General features: G+C 41.6%; 1 protein-coding gene across 2 annotated transcripts in view; it reads right to left on the reverse strand.

Moving 5' to 3' along the window:
- The window catches only part of UBN2 (ubinuclein 2), a 265,262-nt gene that overhangs the window by 38,062 nt on the left and 206,591 nt on the right, over nucleotides 1–20,609 (reverse strand). For both annotated transcript variants that reach the window (XM_053721337.1, XM_053721336.1), the window contains 2 exons: nucleotides 16,029–16,269; nucleotides 15,549–15,638 (listed from right to left, as the gene is read on the reverse strand). In XM_053721337.1, the coding sequence (XP_053577312.1) occupies nucleotides 15,549–15,638; nucleotides 16,029–16,269 (331 nt within the window). The remainder of the gene's footprint in view (nucleotides 1–15,548; nucleotides 15,639–16,028; nucleotides 16,270–20,609) is intronic.

A 20,609-nucleotide genomic window follows, 5' to 3' on the forward strand; every position in this document is an offset into this window, starting at 1 on the left:
TTGGGGACTGTCTGCCATAAGTCCTTTCTGGGGTCGACTATAGGAAATAATTTCTTAAATATAGGGGGAGGCACCAAAGGTATGCCGGGCCTTTCCCACTCCTTATTTACTATGTCCGCCACCCGCTTGGGTATAGGAAAAGCATCGGGGGGCACCGGAACCTCTAGGAACTTGTCCATCTTACATAATTTCTCTGGAATGACCAAATTGTCACAATCATCCAGAGTAGATAATACCTCCTTAAGCAGTGCGCGGAGATGTTCTAATTTAAATTTAAAAGTTACAACATCAGGTTCAGCTTGTTGAGAAATTTTTCCTGAATCTGAAATTTCTCCCTCAGACAAAACCTCCCTCCTGGCCCCTTCAGATTGGTGTGAGGGTATGTCAGAACAGTTATCATCAGCGTCCTCTTGCTCTTCAGTGTTTAAAACAGAGCAATCGCGCTTTCTCTGATAAGTAGGCATTTTGGATAAAATGTTTGCAATAGAATTATCCATTACAGCCGTTAATTGTTGCATGGTAATAAGTATTGGCGCACTAGATGTACTAGGGGCCTCTTGTGTGGGCAAAACTGGTGTAGACACAGAAGGGGATGATGCAGTATCATGCTTACTCCCCTCATTTGAGGAATCATCTTGGGCAATATCATTATCTGTGGCATCATTGTCCCTACTTTGTTTGGACACTATGGCACAATCATCACATATATTTAAATGGGGAGAAACCTTGGCTTTCATACATATAGAACAAAATTTCACCACAGTGTCTTAAAGCCTTAAAAGTATTGCACACCAAATTTGAAAGCTTTAACCCTTAAAATAACGGAACCGGAGCCGTTTTTACATTTAACCCCTATACAGTCCCAGGTATCTGCTTTGCTGAGACCCAACCAAGCCCAGAGGGGAATACGATACCAAATGACGCCTTATATAAGCTTTTTCAGTGGTTCTTAGCTCCTCACACATGCATCTGCATGCCTTGCTCTCCAAAAACAACTGCGCATTAGTGGCGCGAAAATGAGGCTCTGCCTATGACTAGAAAAGGCCCCCATCTGAAAAAGGTGTCCAATACAGTGCCTGCCGTTTTTTTACAACAATCCCCAAGATTATAATAACTATTAAGAGTTATAATCTGCCAAATATGCTTAGCAAAGTAATCGTTTTAGCCCAGAAAAATGTCTACCAGTTTTTTAAGCCCTTATAAAGCCCTTTATTCTTTTACTTAATCTAAGAAAATGGCTTACCGGTCCCCATAGGGGAAATGACAGCCTTCCAGCATTACATAGTCTTGTTAGAAATGTGGCCAGTCATACCTCAAGCAGAAAAGTCTGCCAACTGTTTCCCCCAACTGAAGTTACTTCATCTCAACAGTCCTGTGTGGAAACAGCAATCGATTTTAGTAACGTTTGCTAAAATCATCTTCCTCTTACAAACAGAAATCTTCTTCTCTTTTCTGTTTCAGAGTAAATAGTACATACCAGCACTATTTTAAAATAACAAACACTTGATTGAAGGATAAAAACTACATTTAAACACCAAAAAACTCTTAACCATCTCCGTGGAGATGTTGCCGGTGCAACGGCAAAGAGAATGACTGGGGTAGGCGGAGCCTAGGAGGGATCATGTGACCAGCTTTGCTGGGCTCTTTGCCATTTCCTGTTGGGGAAGAGAATATCCCACAAGTAAGGATGACGCCGTGGACCGGACACACCTATGTTGGAGAAATGTATGTATGTATGTGAGTAATTACACAGCCCATCTAGTATTAACAGTCAGAATGCTGCTCGCTCAGGGAAATGTATGTATGTATGTAATTACACAACCCATCTAGTATTTACAGTCAGCATGCTGCTCGCTCAGGGAAATGTATGTATGTATGTATGTATATATGTATCTATGTAAGTGATTAATTACACAACCCATCTAGTATTTACAGTCAGCATGCTGCTCGCTCAGGGAAATGTATGTATGTATGTGAGTAATTACACAACCCATCTAGTATTTACAGTCAGCATGCTGCTCGCTCAGGGAAATGTATATATGTATGTATGTATGTATGTATGTATGTATGTGAGTAATTACACAGCCCATCTAGTATTTACAGTCAGCATGCTGCTCGCTCAGGGAAATGTATGTATGTATGTATGTGAATAATTACACAACCCATCTAGTATTTACAGTCAGCATGCTGCTCGCTCTGGGAAATGTATGTATGTATGTGAGTAATTACACAGCCCATCTAGTATTTACAGTTAGCATGTTGCTCGCTCAGGGAAATGTATGTATGTATGTAATTACACAACCCATCTAGTATTTACAGTCAGCATGCTGCTCGCTCAGGGAAAAGTATGTATGTATGTATGTATGTATGTATGTGAGTAATTACACAACCCATCTAGTATTTACAGGCAGCATGCTGCTCGCTCAGGGAAATGTATGTATGTATGTATGTATGTATGTGAGTAATTACACAACCAATCTAGTATTTACAGTCAGCATGCTGCTCGCTCAGGGAAATGTATGTATGTATGTATGTGAGTAATTACACAGCCCATCTAGTATTTACAGTCAGCATGTTGCTCGCTCAGGGAAATGTATGTATGTATGTATGTAGGTGAGCAATTACACAACCCATCTAGTATTTACAGTCAGCATGCTGCTAGCTCAGGGAAATGTATGTATGTATGTATGTATGTATGTATGTGAGTAATTACACAGCCCATCTAGTATTTACAGTCCGCATGCTGCTCGCTCAGGGAAATGTATGTATGTATGTGAGTAATTACATAACCCATCTAGTATTTACAGTCAGCATGTTGCTCGCTCAGGGAAATGTATGTATGTATGTATGTATGTATGTATGTATGTGAGTAATTACACAACCCATCTAGTATTTACAGTCAGCATGCTGCTAGCTCAGGGAAATGTATGTATGTATGTATGTATGTATGTGAGTAATTACACAGCCCATCTAGTATTTACAGTCAGCATGCTGCTCGCTCAGGGAAATGTATGTATGTATGTGAGTAATTACATAACCCATCTAGTATTTACAGTCAGCATGCTGCTAGCTCAAGGAAATGTATGTATGTATGTGAGTAATTACACAACCCATCTAGTATTTACAGTCAGCATGCTGCTCGCTCAGGGAAAGGTATGTATGTATGTATGTATGTGAGTAATTACACAGCCCATCTAGTATTTACAGTCAGCATGCTGCTCACTCAGGGAAATGTATGTATGTATGTATGTATGTGAGTAATTACACAACCCATCTAGTATTTACAGTCAGCATGCTGCTCGCTCAGTGAAATGTATGTATGTATGTGAGTAATTACACAACCCATCTAGTATTTACAGTCAGCATGCTGCTAGCTCAGGGAAATGTATGTATGTATGTAATTACACAACCCATCTAGAATTTACAGTCAGCATGCTGCTCGCTCAGGGAAATTTATGTATGTGAGTAATTACACAGCCCATCTAGTATTTACAGTCAGCATGTTGCTCACTCAGGGAAATGTATGTATGTATGTATGTATGTGAGTAATTACACAGCCCATCTAGTATTTACAGTCAGCATGCTGCTCGCTCACGGAAATGTATGTATGTATGTATGTAATTACACAACCCATCTAGTATTTACAGTCAGCATGTTGCTCACTCAGGGAAATGTATGTATGTATGTATGTATGTGAGTAATTACACAACCATCTAGTATTTACAGTCAGCATGTTGCTCACTCAGGGAAATGTATGTATGTATGTGAGTAATTACACAACCCATCTAGTATTTACAGTCAGCATGCTGCTCGCTCAGGGAAATGTATGTATGTATGTATGTATGTATGTATGTGAGTAATTACACAGCCCATCTAGTATTTACAGTCAGCATGCTGCTCGCTCAGGGAAATGTATGTATGTATGTATGTATGTATGTATGTATGTATGTGAGTAATTACACAGCCCATCTAGTATTTACAGTCAGCATGTTGCTCGCTCAGGGAAATGTATGTATGTATGTATGTATGTGAGTAAGAATATTAAGCTTAGATCTAGTTGGGATAATAATCCTTGGACTACATTTATTTAGAGTACATTGTAATATTTACTTTTTACCCTAGCTTATGGTGTATTAGTCAAATAAGTGGAGATACAGCAATATCATGCTAGATGGCATGATTGGATGGTGTCTGTGTAAATATACCATTCAAGCAAGGTCCGTAGCGCTTAAGATATGTTATTATAAGACTTTTATGATTACACATTTAGCACATTGGGGGTAGTAAACTATGAATGTACACACTAAGTTCAGACAGAGGTACCTAACAATGCTAACAAAAATCTCACTTACTAAGCAATTATTTTACACATACCCAGTATACAGGATAGCAGGTGTAACAATTCAATTTTAGCTCAGACAGCCAATGAAATCAAGGTGGGTGGTATAATAGCCGCCCCATTTACTGTGACTAAAGTGTCTATGATTAAGGCCAGTCAAGGCCGAAACATGTCAGACTAGTCTCCCTTGTCTGTGCTATATGTTTTTAATAGCGTGTTGCCTATTTTAAAATGAAGAAATAAAGTTCCAGATTGTTTTACTCAGCCGGTTTTGTTTGGTTGAATTGTATGTGAGTAATTACACAGCCCATCTAGTATTTACAGTCAGCATGCTGCTCGCTCAGGGAAATGTATGTATGTAATTACACAACCCATCTAGTATTTACAGTCAGCTTGCTGCTCGCTCAGGGAAATGTATGTATGTATGTGAGTAATTACACAACCCATCTAGTATTTACAGTCAGCATGCTGCTCGCTCAGGGATATGTATGTATGTATGTGAGTAATTACACAACCCATCTAGTATTTACAGTCAGCATGCTGCTCGCTCAGTGAAATGTATGTATGTATGTATGTATGTGAGTAATTACACAGCCCATCTAGTATTTACAGTCAGCATGCTGCTCGCTCAGGGAAATGTATCAATGTATGTATGTATGTATGTATGTGAGTAATTACACAGCCCATCTAGTATTTACAGTCAGCATGCTGCTCGCTCAGGGAAATGTATATATGTATGTATGTATGTGAGTAATTACACAACCCATCTAGTATTTACAGTCAGCATGCTGCTCGCTCAGGGAAATGTATGTATGTATGTATGTATGTATGTATGTATGTGAGTAATTACACAGCCCATCTAGTATTTACAGTCAGCATGCTGCTCGCTCAGGGAAATGTATATATGTATGTATGTATGTATGTGAGTAATTACACAGCCCATCTAGTATTTACAGTCAGCATGCTGCTAGCTCAGGGAAATGTATGTATGTATGTATGTGAGTAATTACACAACCCATCTAGTATTTACAGTCAGCATGCTGCTCGCTCAGGGAAATGTATGTATGTATGTATGTGAGTAATTACACAACCCATCTAGTATTTACAGTCAGCATGCTGCTCGCTCAGGGAAATGTATCTATGTATGTAAGTATGTGAGTAATTACACAACCCATCTAGTATTTACAGTCAGCATGCTGCTCGCTCAGGGAAATGTATGTATGTATGTGAGTAATTACACAACCCATCTAGTATTCACAGTCAGCATGCTGCTTGCTCAGGGAAATGTATGTATGTATGTATGTATGTATGTGAGTAATTACACAACCCATCTAGTATTTACAGTCAGCATGCTGCTCGCTCAGGGAAATGTATGTATGTATGTGAGTAATTACACAACCCATCTAGTATTTACAGTCAGCATGCTGCTCGCTCAGGGAAATGTATATATGTATGTATGTATGTATGTATGTATGTATGTGAGTAATTACACAGCCCATCTAGTATTTACAGTCAGCATGCTGCTCGCTCAGGGAAATGTATGTATGTATGTATGAGTAATTACACAACCCATCTAGTATTTACAGTCAGCATGCTGCTAGCTCAGGGAAATGTATGTATGTATGTATGTATGTGAGTAATTACACAACCCATCTAGTATTTACAGTCAGCATGCTGCTCGCTCAGGGAAATGTATGTATGTATGTGAGTAATTACACAACCCATCTAGTATTTAAAGTCAGCATGCTGCTCGCTCAGGGAAATGTATCTATGTATGTATGTATGTGAGTAATTACACAGCCCATCTAGTATTTACAGTCAGCATGCTGCTTGCTCAGGGAAATGTATGTATGTATGTATGTATGTGAGTAATTACACAACCCATCTAGTATTTACAGTCAGCATGCTGCTCGCTCAGGGAAATGTATGTATGTATGTATGTATGTATGTATGTGAGTAATTACACAGCCCATCTAGTATTTACAGTCAGCATGCTGCTTGCTCAGGGAAATGTATGTATGCATGTGAGTAATTACACAGCCCATCTAGTATTTACAGTCAGCATGCTGCTCGCTCAGGGAAATGTATGTATGTATGTATGTATGTGAGTAATTACACAACCCATCTAGTATTTACAGGCAGCATGCTGCTCGCTCAGGGAAATGTATGTATGTATGTATGTATGTATGTATGTATGTGAGTAATTACACAACCCATCTAGTATTTACAGTCAGCATGTTGCTCGCTCAGGGAAATGTATGTATGTATGTATGCGAGTAATTACACAACCCATCTAGTATTTACAGTCAGCATGCTGCTCGCTGAGGGAAATGTATGTATGTATGTATGTATGTGAGTAATTACATAACCCATCTAGTATTTACAGTCAGCATGCTGCTAGCTCAGGGAAATGTATGTATGTATGTGAGTAATTACACAACCCATCTAGTATTTACAGTCAGCATGCTGCTCGCTCAGGGAAATGTATGTATGTATGTATGTATGTGAGTAATTACACAGCCCATCTAGTATTTACAGTCAGCATGCTGCTCGCTCAGGGAAATGTATGTATGTATGTAATTACACAACCCATCTAGTATTTACAGTCAGCATGCTGCTCGCTCAGGGAAATGTATGTATGTATGTATGTATGTATGTATGTGAGTAATTACACAACCCATCTAGTATTTACAGTCAGCATGCTGCTAGCTCAGGGAAATGTATGTATGTATGTATGTATGTATGTATGTACGTACGTACGTAATTACACAACCCATCTAGTATTTACAGGCAGCATGCTGCTCGCTCAGGGAAATGTATATATGTATGTATGTGAGTAATTACACAACCAATCTAATATTTACAGTCAGCATGCTGCTCGCTCAGGGAAATGTATGTATGTATGTATGTATGTGAGTAATTACACAACCCATCTAGTATTTACAGTCAGCATGCTGCTAGCTCAGGGAAATGTATGTATGTATGCATGTGAGTAATTACACAACCCATCTAGGATTTACAGTCAGAATGCTGCTAGCTCAGGGAAATGTATGTATGTGAGTAATTACACAGCACATCTAGTATTTACAGTCAGCATGCTGCTCGCTCAGGGAAATGTATGTATGTATGTGTGTGAGTAATTACACAACCCATCTAGTATTTACAGTCAGCATGTTGCTCGCTCAGGGAAATGTATGTATGTAATTACACAACCCATCTAGTATTTACAGTCAGCATGCTGCTCGCTCAGGGAAATGTATGTATGTATGTATGTATGTGAGTAATTACACAACCCATCTAGTATTTACAGTCAGCATGCTGCTCGCTCAGGGAAATGTATGTATGTGAGTAATTACACAGCCCATCTAGTATTTACAGTCAGCATGCTGCTCGCTCAGGGAAATGTATGTATGTGAGTAATTACACAGCCCATCTAGTATTTACAGTCAGCATGCTGCTCGCTCAGGGAAATGTATGTATGTATGTGAGTAATTACACAGCCCATCTAGAATTTACAGTCAGCATGCTGCTCGCTCAGGGAAATGTATGTATGTATGTAATTACACAACCCATCTAGTATTTACAGTCAGCATGCTGCTCGCTCAGGGAAATGTATGTATGTATGTATGTATGTATGAGTAATCACACAACCCATCTTGTATTTACAGTCAGCATGCTGCTCGCTCAGTGAAATGTATGTATGTATGTGAGTAATTACACAACCCATCTAGTATTTACAGTCAGCATGCTGCTCGCTCAGTGAAATGTATGTATGTATGTATGTATGTATGTATGTAAGTGAGTAATTACACAACCCATCTAGTATTTACAGTCAGAATGCTGCTAGCTCAGGGAAATGTATGTATGCATGTATGTATGTATGTGAGTAATTACACAGCCCATCTAGTATTTACAGTCAGCATGCTGCTCGCTCAGGGAAATGTATCTATGTATGTATGTATGTGAGTAATTACACAACCCATCTAGTATTTACAGTGAGCATGCTGCTCACTCAGGGAAATGTATGTATGTATGTATGTATGTATGTATGTATGTATGTGAGTAATTACACAGCACATCTAGTATTTACAGTCAGCATGCTGCTCGCTCAGGGAAATGTATGTATGTGAGTAATTACACAGCCCATCTAGTATTTACAGTCAGCATGTTGCTCACTCAGGGAAATGTATGTATGTATGTATGTATGTATGTATGTGTTACGGTACCAACAGGATACCAAGGGTTAATACCAGATGACAATGTCCTGCATAGACAATCAGCAATTCACAACCCCGATCAGTTTCCCCTCAAACATGAGACCAAGCTCCACATTTCAGGTTTAAAACAGAATGACATTTATTAAAGGCTATGCCTAGTATTTATGCAGGTCTGACCCCCCCCCCCCCCAGATGGGGGTTGAAAGACTGTTGTACATTACATGGAGGGAACAAGCCCTTTGATATGATACAATAGAATTATATTACTTAAACACTTCAACAACAAGACACTCTTGGCTCTTCTTATCACTTAGGCGTTTTCTCTCTGAGGGTGATCAAACAATGGAATTCTTATCACTAACTAAATTATGGTTGGAGCCAGCAACTTGTGTTTAGAAAATAGTTTCTTAAAGCTAAACACAGTTAACTCCTTCAGTCCTGACAGAAGGGTCTGTCACATAGCTCCCCCCTTGTGGAACACTCCGGCAGACCCGGCTTGACCCTTTTGCGGGTCAACCTGGGGATGACCGGACTAGGATGTGGTAGGCATGTCAGTTTGCTGGGACAATCCATCTGTATTCCCGTTATGAGAGAGAATTCCTGTCCATACAAACAAGGGTTCAAATTCCTCAGTGCCCAGACCAGGGCCAAACAGTCCTTCAAAATCCCATCAGCTTCTTTACGAGTTTTCTGTACCTGCTCTTTATAGGTATCCACAATCCCTTCATACTGACATAGGGTGCCCTTGAGTTGCTGCACCTCACTATGAGCCAGCGTCAGCTTCTCCTCAAGTGTCGCTAAGTTTGTCTTTAAGGTTTCATGTCCCACTCTCAAGCTGGTGTTTTCTGCAGTCTGTCGGTGCAGCTTGTCTAGCAGAGATTCACGTTCTAAACGTGCTTTTTCCTCTGCGCTCCTCTTCTCCTTCATCAGTGCATTGTAACGGGACCTCCACATATCAATAGCGGATAGAGATTTACTGAGCTCAGCATCCTGGGGCTTAGCAGCAGGTGGGTCAGTCTCTGCTGCACGGATCTGGGCACGGGTAGTCACAGGGTTAACATCAGCGGGACCCATAGGAGCGTAGGCAGAAACAAGGGGGGCCAAGTCATTTCCAAGAAGAACATCAGCAGGTAAGTCCTTCTTGACCCCCACATTCACAGGTCTAGCGCCCACTCCCCAATCCAAATGTACCCTGGCAACAGGTAGGCTGAACACATCGCCCCCTGCTACCCTCACAGCCATAGTGTCTCCAGTGTACTGTTTCTCAGACACCAAGTTCTTTTGAAGCAAGGTCATGGTAGCACCAGTATCCCGTAGACCACTGACCTTCTTCCCATTCACTTTAACCAGTTGCCGGTTATTCCGGTGGGCAGCTTGCACAAGGTCTGCCTCATGTAGGATGCTCCAGCATTCTTGCGCCTCTATGTAGCGGGCCGCAGGCTGAGGATTACGTGGGATTCCGCCGGCGGGTCTTCTCCAGGACTGCGCTTGGTTCGCTGCGTTTAGGGGACACTCTGGTCTTTTGTGCCCTAGTTGCAAATTGAACAGGGCTCTCTGAGGGTAGTTCGTGGCCAAAGGCCGTGTGGTATAGCGGTGCGCCGGGGGTTGGTAACTGGCAGCTGCTGGGGTGACTGGGGGTCTGTACTCCACTCTAGCAGGGAGCTTAGTGGTAGCAGTGTCCAGTTTGCGGGCATCCGTATACTCATCTGCCAAGCGAGCCGCTTCATGCAGGGTGGAGGGTTTACGGTCTCGAACCCACTCTCGAACTCCTGCGGGTAACTTGTCGAAGCAATGTTCCATCAGGAATAGCTGCAGCACCTCTTCCCCAGATACGGCTTGGCACCCCGCTATCCAGTGAGCTGCTGTGCAGTGCACCTTACATGCCCACTCAAGGTAGGAATCACCAGCTAATTTAACAGTGTCTCTGAACCGCCTCCGGTATGCCTCCGGTGTAACCGCATACCTGGAGAGCAGAGCCTCTTTTACAGTATTATAATCCCCGACTTCCTCATCTGGAATGGCCCGAAAAGCCTCACTGGCCCGGCCGGATAATTTTCCGGATATCATGACCCAGTCCTCTGCGGGTACCTTGTGTAGTGCACATTGCCTCTCAAAATCCGCAAGGTACCCATCAATCTCTCCTTCTGTTTCCAGGAAGTTTTTAAAAGCTGCAAAATTTACTTTTCTCTTTTCCACTGGGTTTGCTGCAGCGCCGCTTTGGCGAAGTAGGTTGGCCTCCACAGCTGCTATGACCCGGTCGATAATTTCCGCAGATGGGTTGGGGCCATAATGTGCCAGTCTTATTTTAACCGCCCGATCAAAGCTTGCTTCTGCGGGGGTTCTGTCTGCTATGCTGGGCCCATTGGTTCCTTCTGTCCCTGGTACGCTTTCCATCTTAGTCAGTATTGTAATAATCCCCCTCTTCCTGAGGTTACTGGCATGTGTAGTTGCTCTTCTGGGCGATAAGGTTCATTCCGTCGCTTGCCACCAATTGTTACGGTACCAACAGGATACCAAGGGTTAATACCAGATGACAATGTCCTGCATAGACAATCAGCAATTCACAACCCCGATCAGTTTCCCCTCAAACATGAGACCAAGCTCCACATTTCAGGTTTAAAACAGAATGACATTTATTAAAGGCTATGCCTAGTATTTATGCAGGTCTGACCCAGATGGGGGTTGAAAGACTGTTGTACATTACATGGAGGGAACAAGCCCTTTGATATGATACAATAGAATTATATTACTTAAACACTTCAACAACAAGACACCCTTGGCTCTTCTTATCACTTAGGCGTTTTCTCTCTGAGGGTGATCAAACAATGGAATTCTTATCACTAACTAAATTATGGTTGGAGCCAGCAACTTGTGTTTAGAAAATAGTTTCTTAAAGCTAAACACAGTTAACTCCTTCAGTCCTGACAGAAGGGTCTGTCACAGTATGTAATTACACAACCCATCTAGTATTTACAGTCAGCATGTTGCTCACTCAGGGAAATGTATGTATGTATGTATGTATGTGAGTAATTACACAGCCCATCTAGTATTTACAGTCAGAATGCTGCTAGCTCAGGGAAATAAATGTATGTATATATGTATGTATGTATGTATGTATGTGAGTAATTACACAGCCCATCTAGTATTTACAGTCAGCATGTTGCTCGCTCAGGGAAATGTATGTATGTATGTATGTATGTGAGTAAGAGTATTAAGCTTAGATCTAGTTGGGATAATAATCATTGGACTACATTTATTTAGAGTACATTGTAATATTTACTTTTTACCCTAGCTTATGGTGTATTAGTCAAATAAGTGGAGATACAGCAATATCATGCTAGATGGCATGATTGGATGGTGTCTGTGTAAATATACCATTCAAGCAAGGTCCGTAGCGCTTAAGATATGTTATTATAAGACTTTTATGATTACACATTTAGCACATTGGGGGTAGTAAACTATGAATGTACACACTAAGTTCAGACAGAGGTACCTAACAATGCTAACAAAAATCTCACTTACTAAGCAATTATTTTACACATACCCAGTATACAGGATAGCAGGTGTAACAATTCAATTTTAGCTCAGACAGCCAATGAAATCAAGGTGGGTGGTATAATAGCCGCCCCATTTACTGTGACTAAAGTGTCTATGATTAAGGCCAGTCAAGGCCGAAACATGTCAGACTAGTCTCCCTTGTCTGTGCTATATGTTTTTAATAGCGTGTTGCCTATTTTAAAATGAAGAAATAAAGTTCCAGATTGTTTTACTCACCCGGTTTTGTTTGGTTGAATTGTATGTGAGTAATTACACAGCCCATCTAGTATTTACAGTCAGCATGCTGCTCGCTCAGGGAAATGTATGTATGTATGTAATTACACAACCCATCTAGTATTTACAGTCAGCTTGCTGCTCGCTCAGGGAAATGTATGTATGTATGTGAGTAATTACACAGCCCATCTAGTATTTACAGTCAGCATGCTGCTCGCTCAGGGAAATGTATCTATGTATGTATGTGAGTAATTACACAGCCCATCTAGTATTTACAGTCAGCATGCTGCTCGCTCAGGGAAATGTATGTATGTATGTATGTGAGTAATTACACAACCCATCTAGTATTTACAGTCAGCATGCTGCTCGCTCAGGGAAATGTATCTATGTATGTATGTGAGTAATTACACAACCCATCTAGTATTTACAGTCAGCATGCTGCTAGCTCAGGGAAATGTATGTATGTATGTATGTGAGTAATTACACAACCCATCTAGTATTTACAGTCAGCATGCTGCTCGCTCAGGGAAATGTATCTATGTATGTATGTATGTGAGTAATTACACAGCCCATCTAGTATTTACAGTCAGCATGCTGCTTGCTCAGGGAAATGTATGTATGTGAGTAATTACACAACCCATCTAGTATTTACAGTCAGCATGCTGCTCGCTCAGGGAAATGTATGTATGTACTGTATGTATGTGAGTAATTACACAGCCCATCTAGTATTTACAGTCAGCATGCTGTTTGCTCAGGGAAATGTATGTATGTATGTATGTATGTGAGTAATTACACAACCCATCTAGTATTTACAGTCAGCATGCTGCTTGCTCAGGGAAATGTATGTATGTATGTATGTATGTGAGTAATTACACAACCCATCTAGTATTTACAGTCAGCATGCTGCTAGCTCAGGGAAATGTATGTATGTATGTGAGTAATTACACAACCCATCTAGTATTTACAGTCAGCATGCTGCTCGCTCAGGGAAATGTATGTATGTATGTATGCATGTATGTATGTATGTGAGTAATTACACAGCCCATCTAGTATTTACAGTCAGCATGCTGCTCGCTCAGGGAAATGTATGTATGTATGTGAGTAATTATACAGCCCATCTAGTATTTACAGTCAGCATGCTGCTCGCTCAGGGAAATGTATGTATGTATGTGAGTAATTACACAGCCCATCTAGTATTTACAGTCAGCATGCTGCTCGCTCAGGGAAATGTATGTATGTATGTGAGTAATTACACAACCCATCTAGTATTTACAGTCAGCATGCTGCTCGCTCAGGGAAATGTATGTATGTATGTATGTATGTATGTATGTGAGTAATTACACAGCCCATCTAGTATTTACAGTCAGCATGCTGCTCGCTCAGGGAAATGTATGTATGTATGTGAGTAATTACACAGCCCATCTAGTATTTACAGTCAGCATGCTGCTCGCTCAGGGAAATGTATGTATGTGAGTAATTACACAGCCCATCTAGTATTTACAGTCAGCATGCTGCTCGCTCAGGGAAATGTATGTATGTATGTATGTATGTATGTATGTATGTGAGTAATTACACAGCCCATCTAGTATTTACAGTCAGCATGCTGCTCGCTCAGGGAAATGTATGTATGTATGTATGTGAGTAATTACACAGCCCATCTAGTATTTACAGTCAGCATGCTGCTCGCTCAGGGAAATGTATGTATGTATGTGAGTAATTACACAGCCCATCTAGTATTTACAGTCAGCATGCTGCTCGCTCAGGGAAATGTATGTATGTATGTATGTATGTATGTATGTGAGTAATTACACAGCCCATCTAGTATTTACAGTCAGCATGCTGCTCGCTCAGGGAAATGTATGTATGTATGTATGTATGTGAGTAATTACACAGCCCATCTAGTATTTACAGTCAGCATGCTGCTCGCTCAGGGAAATGTATGTATGTATGTGAGTAATTACAGAGCCCATCTAGTATTTACAGTCAGCATGCTGCTCGCTCAGGGAAATGTATGTATGTATGTGAGTAATTACACAGCCCATCTAGTATTTACAGTCAGCATGCTGCTCGCTCAGGGAAATGTATGTATGTATGTATGTATGTATGTGAGTAATTACACAGCCCATCTAGTATTTACAGTCAGCATGCTGCTCGCTCAGGGAAATGTATGTATGTATGTATGTGAGTAATTACACAGCCCATCTAGTATTTACAGTCAGCATGCTGCTCGCTCAGGGAAATGTATGTATGTATGTGAGTAATTACACAGCCAATCTAGTATTTACAGTCAGCATGCTGCTTGCTCAGGGAAATGTATGTATGTATGTATGTATGTGAGTAATTACACAGCCCATCTAGTATTTACAGTCAGGATGCTGCTCGCTCAGGGAAATGTATGTATGTATGTGAGTAATTACACAACCCATCTAGTATTTACAGTCAGCATGCTGCTCGCTCAGGGAAATGTATGTATGTATGTATGTATGTATGTATGTGAGTAATTACACAGCCCATCTAGTATTTACAGTCAGCATGCTGCTCGCTCAGGGAAATGTATGTATGTATGTATGTGAGTAATTACACAACCCATCTAGTATTTACAGTCAGCATGCTGCTCGCTCAGGGAAATGTATGTATGTGAGTAATTACACAACCCATCTAGTATTTACAGTCAGCATGCTGCTTGCTCAGGGAAATGTATGTATGTGAGTAATTACACAACCCATCTAGTATTTACAGTCAGAATGCTGCTAGCTCAGGGAAATGTATGTATGTATGTATGTATGTGAGTAATTACACAGCCCATCTAGTATTTACAGTCAGCATGCTGCTTGCTCAGAGAAATGTATGTATGTATGTGAGTAATTACACAGCCCATCTAGTATTTACAGTCAGCATGCTGCTAGCTCAGGGAAATGTATGTATGTATGTATGTGAGTAATTACACAGCCCATCTAGTATTTACAGTCAGTATGCTGCTCGCTCAGGGAAATGTATGTATGTGAGTAATTACACAACCCATCTAGTATTTACAGTCAGTATGCTGCTCGCTCAGGGAAATGTATGTATGTGAGTAATTACACAACCCATCTAGTATTTACAGTCAGTATGCTGCTCGCTCAGGGAAATGTATTTATATATCGCATCTCTAAGACTTGAGAGCTTTCAGAAGGCGTTACCTCTTTCCCTTTAGCTACCATGAGAGGGCTCAGTCCGCTTACCTGTGAACGCTTGCTGCAAGTGAGCAGGCAAACCGGCGTGAGAGACAGTGGGAGTGTGCGGGGAGGTCGTCTGTAAACCTTTCAGTAAATCTAAAGGAGTGGAGAGATGGAAGAACATGGTGACTACCGAACCAGAGCACCCAGAGAAAGTGACACACAGAATGGAAGATGAAAGGGATGAGACAGAGGGAGGTGCCCACTGCATCTGCACAGCTAGGTGAGGGGGCACATAATACAGACTACACTGTGTGAACAAACGTAATATCAAGGGTTAACTACACATAAAGCTCCCTCATGTTAACCTTCTGATGCAGTTATTGTGATATTAGTGCCCTCGGGCCTGTAGCAGGTGCTCACATACTGGGGGCACTTCTGCTCTCACTATATCAAGATTGACAGTAAATATAACAGTTTAGATACTAATTACATACAAAGCCACATCGGATTGGATATTGTTTCACAAGATTCAGCAGTTCTTACTCTGAGTGAGGTTGTGATGAAAAGCTGCTGAGGTAGAACCAGGGGATGTTACGCCGGCAGCGTCACTTCCAAAACTAAGTAGCTCCAACGGAAACTGGAATGGCATCGTGACAGGGACAAGTCCGCCAAGCATTCCAAAGGGGCTCAGCGAGGCAGGGGTCACGTTAGAATTTGTGACAGACAGCTGCGGTGCCATGAGGGTCAGAGGTGAAGCGTTTGCTAGAAGAGAAGCTGCAGCGGACTGAAACACGAACAACATATTTGTAAATAACAATTCTGGTACAAAACAGCAGTAAATAACCATCATATAACCCCAGTACTTAAAGGGACACAATCAAAATTAAACTTTCATTATTCAGATAGAGCAGCAATTTTAAACAACTTTCCAATTTACTTCCATTAACAAAATGTGCACAGTCTTTTTATATTTATACTTTTTGAGTCACCAGCTCCTACTGAGCATGTGCAAGAATAAGTGTGTATATTGCTGTCACGTGGTACGTGTATGCATTTGTGATTGGCTGATGGGTGTCACATGGTACAGGGGGAGTGGAAAAAGACAACTTTAAAATTGTCAGAAAACAAATCTACTACTCATTTGTAGTTCAGACTAAGTGCTATTGCATTGTCTTGTTATCTTGCATTTGTTGATTATGCAAATCTACTGTGTTGACTGATCCTTTAAGTCATTTACCTTCTCATCCTGTTAACCTGTTGTAATTTTACACCTTATAAAAATAGAGCTGGCATTTTTTTCACTCCCACACAGACCAGGTACTTTAAGAAAACAGAGTTACTTGGTAGAGATCCTTTAAAGGCGCGCTTTAACCCCTTAAGGACCAGCGATGTACCCTGTATGTCGCTCGCCTTTTTTTGGGACTTGATTGTTTTATAGCGCGGTCTTGCCACCAGCGTTGAGACTGCTCTATTCCACAAAGCCTGCTGGAGGGAGAGCATTAATAGTGTGTTCTTGCTAGACTTGTGCTATTATGTCCTGAAAAAACCCTTAACGACCAGTGACATACAGGGTACATTGTGGTCATTAAGGGGTTAATACAATATTCTCCCCTTTAGCGTGCTCCCAATTATCCATGCGCTGGAGCTCAAGAAATGGTCTACAGACCGTCACCGCTCCTTTTTGCTGCCTGCGCAGATTATCCTTTTAAAGAGTAACCACAACTGTGAATGCAACAGATTATTTCTAGTGGCATCAGTGCACAGCACCGTAAACATCAAAAGCTTGCTGCCCTCATTGTGACTCAGCACGGCTAAGGTTTTACACTGAGGTTTAACGAACCTACATTACACAACGTTGCTATACTATTCCCTCTCATTCATTATGAACAAATAGAATTAACTATACATGTTCTTACAAGAATTTACTCACCGTGAAACCATGACAGCACCTGAAGAGGAGGATTGTGGGGAGTTTACAAACAATATGAGAGTTAGGCCTAAGACACAAAATGACTAATAGGAAACGGATCCTGGTGACAAGACATGCAGGTCTTTAGCAAATGTTTAGCATCTAACCATGTAGACACAGGTGTTACACTATGATCTAAGCTTAGACCACAAGATGAGGCAGTAACTAGAATGTAGTGTAGGGGCATAAAGATGCCAAGGGCAAGCCACAAATAGAAAAAAAAAGTGTGCCCACAAGCAAAAGAACTTCACCTAAAGGGTAGAGGGGTATGTGAAGGCCTATGGCACATGTATTTGTCCCAGATCCATTGCTGCAAAAATGGCAGTGTCATTCTAAAATACATTTTCTGAAAGGGGGAAGCGGCTTTGTATCCTGATCAAAATATTTCACAAACCAAATGTGAGAGAGATGGACTAAACCTAATGAAACGAGCTAGGTGGCCAACAAACCAGGGTTTTACAGGAGGGTGCAGAGATGGAACATGAAGCTTTGTGGTGGAGTTAGGGAGAGACCAAGAGAAAGATCTGGATTTCCAGGAAGGCTCTGTCAGCAGCTGGAACGTAAGGAGGATGGATGTCAGAAGGAAGAGCTTCTGGGGAGAGACAGGAAGGAGAAGGGTGAGGCTTTCCTCTTCATATGGGCTCCAGTCAAACAGAAGCTTGTTAAAGGGCAGAGCACAAACCTTGACATAGATGCTCCCGCTGCTAACCAGGTCTTAAAAACAGAATTTATGTTTACCTGATAAATTACTTTCTCCAACGGTGTGTCCGGTCCACGGCGTCATCCTTACTTGTGGGATATTCTCTTCCCCAACAGGAAATGGCAAAGAGCCCAGCAAAGCTGGTCACATGATCCCTCCTAGGCTCCGCCTACCCCAGTCATTCGACCGACGTAAAGGAGGAATATTTGCATAGGAGAAACCATATGATACCGTGGTGACTGTAGTTAAAGAAAATAAATTATCAGACCTGATTAAAAAACCAGGGCGGGCCGTGGACCGGACACACAGTTGGAGAAAGTAATTTATCAGGTAAACATAAATTCTGTTTTCTCCAACATAGGTGTGTCCGGTCCACGGCGTCATCCTTACTTGTGGGAACCAATACCAAAGCTTTAGGACACGGATGAAGGGAGGGAGCAAATCAGGTCACCTAAATGGAAGGCACCACGGCTTGCAAAACCTTTCTCCCAAAAATAGCCTCAGAAGAAGCAAAAGTATCAAACTTGTAAAATTTGGTAAAAGTGTGCAGTGAAGACCAAGTCGCTGCCCTACATATCTGATCAACAGAAGCCTCGTTCTTGAAGGCCCATGTGGAAGCCACAGCCCTAGTGGAATGAGCTGTGATTCTTTCAGGAGGCTGCCGTCCAGCAGTCTCATAAGCCAATCTGATGATGCTTTTAATCCAAAAAGAGAGAGAGGTAGAAGTTGCTTTTTGACCTCTCCTTTTACCAGAATAAACAACAAACAAGGAAGATGTTTGTCTAAAATCCTTTGTAGCATCTAAATAGAATTTTAGAGCGCGAACAACATCCAAATTGTGCAACAAACGTTCCTTCTTTGAAACTGGATTCGGACACAAAGAAGGCACGACTATCTCCTGGTTAATGTTTTTGTTAGAAACAACTTTCGGAAGAAAACCAGGTTTAGTACGTAAAACCACCTTATCTGCATGGAACACCAGATAAGGAGGAGAACACTGCAGAGCAGATAATTCTGAAACTCTTCTAGCAGAAGAAATTGCAACCAAAAACAAAACTTTCCAAGATAATAACTTAATATCAACGGAATGTAAGGGTTCAAACGGAACCCCCTGAAGAACTGAAAGAACTAAGTTGAGACTCCAAGGAGGAGTCAAAGGTTTGTAAACAGGCTTGATTCTAACCAGAGCCTGAACAAAGGCTTGAACATCTGGCACAGCTGCCAGCTTTTTGTGAAGTAACACAGACAAGGCAGAAATCTGTCCCTTCAAGGAACTTGCAGATAATCCTTTCTCCAATCCTTCTTGAAGAAAGGATAGAATCTTAGGAATTTTTACCTTGTCCCAAGGGAATCCTTTAGATTCACACCAACAGATATATTTTTTCCATATTTTGTGGTAAATTTTTCTAGTTACAGGCTTTCTGGCCTGAACAAGAGTATCAATAACAGAATCTGAGAACCCTCGTTTTGATAAGATCAAGCGTTCAATCTCCAAGCAGTCAGTTGGAGTGAGACCAGATTCTGATGTTCGAACGGACCTTGAACAAGAAGGTCTCGTCTCAAAGGTAGCTTCCATGGTGGAGCCGATGACATATTCACCAGATCTGCATACCAAGTCCTGCGTGGTCACGCAGGAGCTATCAAGATCACCGATGCCCTCTCCTGATTGATCCTGGCTACCAGCCTGGGGATGAGAGGAAACGGCGGGAATACATAAGCTAGTTTGAAGGTCCAAGGTGCTACTAGTGCATCTACTAGAGTCGCCTTGGGATCCCTGGATCTGGACCCGTAGCAAGGAACCTTGAAGTTCTGACGAGAGGCCATCAGATCCATGTCTGGAATGCCCCACAGTTGAGTAATTTGGGCAAAGATTTCCGGATGGAGTTCCCACTCCCCCGGATGTAATGTCTGACGAATCAGAAAATCCACTTCCCAATTTTCCACTCCTGGGATGTGGATTGCAGACAGGTGGCTATGGAAGGAAGAGGAACGGAATGAAGTATTTGACAAGAGTTTAGAAGTTTTGTTTTTCTGGCCTCTGTCAGAAAAATCCTCATTTCTAAGGAGTCTATTATTGTTCCCAAGAAGGGAACCCTTGTTGACGGAGATAGAGAACTCTTTTCTACGTTCACTTTCCATCCGTGAGATCTGAGAAAGGCCAGGACTATGTCCGTGTGAGCCTTTGCTTGAGGAAGGGACGACGCTTGAATCAGAATGTCGTCCAAGTAAGGTACTACTGCAATGCCCCTTGGTCTTAGCACCGCTAGAAGGGACCCTAGTACCTTTGTGAAAATCCTTGGAGCAGTGGCTAATCCGAAAGGAAGTGCCACGAACTGGTAATGCTTGTCCAGGAATGCGAACCTTAGGAACCGATGATGTTCCTTGTGGATAGGAATATGTAGATACGCATCCTTTAAATCCACCGTGGTCATGAATTGACCTTCCTGGATGGAAG

Source organism: Bombina bombina, chromosome 7 (genome assembly GCF_027579735.1).
Source record: "Bombina bombina isolate aBomBom1 chromosome 7, aBomBom1.pri, whole genome shotgun sequence".
Lineage (NCBI taxonomy): Eukaryota > Metazoa > Chordata > Amphibia > Anura > Bombinatoridae > Bombina > Bombina bombina.